This window comes from Penaeus chinensis, chromosome 4 (assembly GCF_019202785.1).
Source record: "Penaeus chinensis breed Huanghai No. 1 chromosome 4, ASM1920278v2, whole genome shotgun sequence".
Classification (NCBI taxonomy): Eukaryota; Metazoa; Arthropoda; class Malacostraca; order Decapoda; family Penaeidae; genus Penaeus; species Penaeus chinensis.
Window position 1 is genome coordinate 38,142,448 of NC_061822.1, and position 5,000 is coordinate 38,147,447.

At 42.2% G+C, this 5,000-nt stretch overlaps 1 protein-coding gene across 4 annotated transcripts in view; it reads right to left on the reverse strand.

The window, feature by feature from the left end:
• Positions 1-5,000, reverse strand: part of LOC125047634 (SPEG neighbor protein-like) — a 243,365-nt gene that overhangs the window by 825 nt on the left and 237,540 nt on the right. For all 4 annotated transcript variants that reach the window (XM_047645976.1, XM_047645948.1, XM_047645959.1 and 1 more), the window contains one exon: positions 1-2,633. This exon is cut by the window's left edge and continues 825 nt beyond it. Coding sequence is in view for 3 of the 4 variants with exons in the window: in XM_047645948.1 (XP_047501904.1) it covers positions 2,526-2,633 (108 nt within the window). In the remaining variant the exon portion in view is untranslated. The remainder of the gene's footprint in view (positions 2,634-5,000) is intronic.

The following is a 5,000-nucleotide window of genomic DNA, read 5'->3' on the forward strand; positions in this document are numbered from 1 at the left end:
GATGATATCTAAAAACTTCTTTGATTGGCTTTGAATTACATTAATGACAGTTTCTGGACACCAAAAGATGTTTACACTCTGCATGGTGTATCCTAACACAAGTGATCCTGCAGATAATGACAGAGAAGGAAAATTAAGACAAGCTCAATAAATCACAGACACATAAACAGTCTCGCAGCAGAATCTGCAGAAGTAATGTGGTTATGGCAGGTGAACTCTCGAAAGGAATAATGGAAATTCTTTAATCTTACCGGAGCCTGGGTTACCTCATCAGAGCATGGGAGCTTTGCCACAACGCAAGGTAGCTTCGCCAGAGTCTAAGGAGCTTCACCAGTGCTTAGGTAGCTTCCCACAATCCCGGTTGTTGCACCAAAGCCTGGGAAGCTACTGGTCAAACCCACTTGTGCTTCACCATAGGTTACTACCAAAGAACCAGTGTGTTTTAGACAACGACTCTTCGATTTCATCAGAACCTCAGTATAACATATGACATGTTTGTGGCTTCTGCAGAAACTTCGCTGAGCTTGAATAAACTCGCTGATACCTGAGTAGCTTCCCTTAATTAAGCATACCTAACTTCCCCGAAGTTAACTCTTCCGTTGTTAGCGAAGTTCCGACGCATCTCGGGTAGTCCGCCATAGTCTGGGAAATCTTCGCACAAACCAAGGTAGCATCATTAAATACATGAGACCTTGAGAAGCCACACCAAAGCTGGGTAGCTTCACTAAAGCCTGAATAGTCTCACCAAAGCCTGCATTGTTTCATCAGAGCCTAGAAAGCTCCGCGAGGTGTTGGGCGAGCGCGTGAGAGGCGTCAGAAGGTGATGTTATGCAGATTGCCCGACTACCTTGTTCCTCGTATAGATCAAGAAATCCGTCTAGGAGATCTAGAATACTAAGAGCGTTATTGCGGTGAGGAGGAAAAGACATTCCCGGTAAGACTAGTCTCTCTGGGGTGCTCCCCGCGGCGTCCAGCAGCGGAGGGCATGATTGTCTCGAACATTCTGCCAGAGATAGACGGGCCGGCGCGCCTCGGCTGCGGCCCCCGCCCCGGGAGCCTCCCGCCGCAAGCGACCATCCACTGCTGGGAGCCACCCGCCGCGGAGAGCAATCCGCAGGTGCATGCAAACACCCGTAGTTCCGAGTCGCCCTCTGCTGAAAACGGTGCGCAGGAGCGCGCGGACGCCCCGTCGCTGGGATCCGCGCGCAACTGGCAGCGATTCGAAGCCAGATCATCCCTGCAACTAGGTACAGCTACGTGCTCATCAAGTCCTATTGCCATTGCAGCATACTGACACATGCTCACGTCTCCCTGCTAGCGGGAACTCTGAATGACTATCTCTTGGCACTAGACCGCAGGACGGTGCCACCTGCCGCTCCTGCAAGTGGGACGGCAGATGGAAAGCCTCTCCGGGCAGCCGCAGGAGCTGAAGCCTCCCCGTCGCTGGGAGGCATCGGAAGCTGGAGGTGCCGAAGAGAGGGCCGTCCTGGGCGAGTCAAAACGTGATTTCATTAGCCGTGGTGGAGGCTCTCGCTCGCGCAGGCGGTGACTTCCTGCTCATCCCGCTTTTTGTGAAGTTTTACATTCCTATTAACTCTACTGCGGTGGTTCTTTTTATATATGAGTAAATACATGGTTACTATGTTGCTGGGCAAATGCAAAGGACTCTGTAGCTGCGATGTATAATGTTTTAGCAATTCTTGTCACACATTCCTCATCTGAAACTGTATATACGAATACAAGTAAATGTAGCAAGACAACTCTAAAATTACAAAGTCGGATAAGCTTAAACATTACGAAGCCTCTAGAGAAAAGACGAAGTAGGTATCGGCATGATGTATTAAAACTACGTCAAACGGTAAATTCAAAAGCATCCACATGTTTCTATTGGTCTTCCCCGTAACGGTAAACAAGGAATGGTGAAATAAAAGGTTCATAATCTCACACGGGTGCTTCTGTTTCAACTTTAAAGAAAAACTAACACGATGGGTGAACACCTCGCGCCTAGTAGGGGCTTCTTGCTCTCTCGCCTCAACAACCACCGAGTGCATAAGGGGGCCACCTTCTACTGCAGAAAGATCTTGGGACTGGCCAGTTGATCGGAGATTAATGATACACGATTTGGCAGTCCTTTGGAACCGTGGTATGTGTTTAAGTGGTTTTCTTTTCGTGGTAATCCTCGCCGGCGATGACTGAATTGAGTTAAACGTCTCACCTTGTATAATTCGCCCCCAAAGAAAATATGAATATATATGTACGTATATCTCTATCAATTCTTCAAATACCAATAACTTTATAATGTTTAATCTTATGAGTTAAGTTCTTATTGCTTAATAGGTCTGACTCGAGGCGGATCCACAAAAGACCGATCCAGACTGCGCGTCCACCTGTCCACCATCCACCACCAGTCCTTGGCCTTGGACCATCTAGCCTCCACCACGGCGCTGCTGATGGTGCTGGTGGGCGGGGCGGCGGGGCGGGGGGCAGCGGGGGAATGATGATGACGTCACAGCTGTCAAAGGTCATCAGTGCTCGTCGGTTGCCCTGGCCCGGTGACCCCTGAAGGTGGCCTGGATTTTGGTGGCCGCTTTGTTCAGCTCGGGGTCGGAGAGGTCGATGTCCACCTCCTCACCCTGCGAAAAGGAGAGGCGGTTAGGGGCGTGGCCGGGGGGGGGGGGGGGTACTGCCAAGGGACTGCTACAGGGCAAGGCAGAGTGGAAGATGGGATCCTTTGTTTACATAATGTTGCAGCCTAGTTCTTAACATCATACTGTGTTTTCATTTGTATATAAATGTGTGTATATATATGTTTGTATATATATACACATTTGTATACACACACACATATACACACACACACACAAATATATATATATATATATATTTTTTAGTAACATTTGTATATATATACACAGTATATATATATATATATATATATATATATATATATATATAATGTATATACATATATACAAATATATATATATGTGTGTGTGTGTGTTTGTGTGTGTGTGTGTGTGTGTGAGTGTGTGTGTGTGTGTGTGTGTGTGTGTGAGTGTGTGTGTGTGTGTGTGTGTGTGTGTGTGTGTGTGTGTGTGTGTGTGTGTGTGTGTGTGTGTATGTATGTATGTGTGTGTCCATGTACGCAAATATATATATATATATATATATATATTTATATATATACATTTACACATTTATTTATCTATATAGACACATATAGATGGAGAGATGAATATATAGAAAGAGATACATCTATGTTAGATGGATTAATAGATAAGTAGATTATACATAAATAGACATATATATATATATATATATATATATATATATATATATATATATATATATATATATATATATATATATATATATGCGCACATTAACAAACACCTTCATATTTTCACTGGATTGAAAGACTCATAAAAGTAACTTCCGTCTATATGGTTTAGTCTACAAACTACAACTGTTACACAAGAGAGAAAAATCGGTAGCATAAATGTGCAGGATGTTGTTTCTCTTTAATCTGTGAAATTATTAAAACGGATCATTATGTTGACATTATGTCCACACTCATAAACACGTAATGGAATCTCTGTCTGTCACTTAAATGCACAGAGATGTTCAGAAATATCTACAAGTAGGACAAAATCATATATATTTTTCATTGTTGAATGAAAAGGAATATAAATGATTTGTTCATTAGTACAAAATCATATGGCAATGTAGAGCTTCGATACACTGAAAAAATAAGGGAAATATTATTGCACAGAATAAGTGTAATCAACAGACCTGTGCAAATGCTTCTGGCTATATTCATAATCATTAATTCTTAAACTAGAAACTCGTGCAAAAATACGCACACACAAAATTTAATTTTCATGTCATTCTAAAAAGCCGAAATCACATTCGCTGCCTAAACCATTATCAATGTAAACATGCAAATTGTTCATCTGTGTAATGGAACCAAAGATCATTTTCTGAAATGCATGTACACAAACGTGCCGCATCCTCTGTATGACGGGATAGTATGGATGTATATTAACATACATGCTAAGTGTTTTATGCCGAGGCACTATGAAGAAATGCACCCACACATGCCGTACATTTGCAGAACATGACAAGAGAGGACAACCTTGCATTAGATGTCGACGGAATATATGCAGTGCTATGAGTATTTCTCCCAACAATACTGCAAGATGCTTATATGTTAAATAGATTTATAGGTAGAAGTGCACATAGTGATTTTCAGTAAACACACACACACACACACACACACACACACACACACACACACACACACACACACACACACACACACACACACACACACACACACACACACACACACACACACGTATATATATATATATATATATATATATATATATGATACGATACGATACGAAACATTACGAAAACAACACCAGGGAAATAAAACCAAAGTAATATCGCGCTACGGAGAAGTAAACAAGGAAAACGGGGTACTTAACGTTCATTGATGTTTTCGCGAGCTCGGGGAGGGATGGAACAAAATAAAATGGGGAACGAGCCTAACAGGTCGTTTCCGCTTTTATGGCCTATTTTAATACCGACGGAAGGATCAGCTTTGCGCTGCTGCAAGTGATTCGAAGAAAGGGAAAAATGTTAATGAACTAAAGCTAAAACTTTTTTTTTTTTTTTACTCGAAATTAACCTATGGTTTAATTTTGATCAGTTCATATCAAACATTTCATTATGATCAAGAGAAAAAGCGGAGTAAGCGAAAGGAAGAATAATCAACATCTATAACCATTTTCACTTTTCATTATCGCTTTCCGTTACATTTCCCTTTTCTCTTTTCAAAATTTGAATCCCACCCCGCTGTAACGGTCGCACTTCACTGACACTTTAAACTACAACGTTCGGTATTTATGATATTCAGCTCCTATCTCTCAGTAATTATGATTGCAAATACGATGCGCAGTCAATAAGCATGAAAGCCCAAGCCTGGCTGGGAA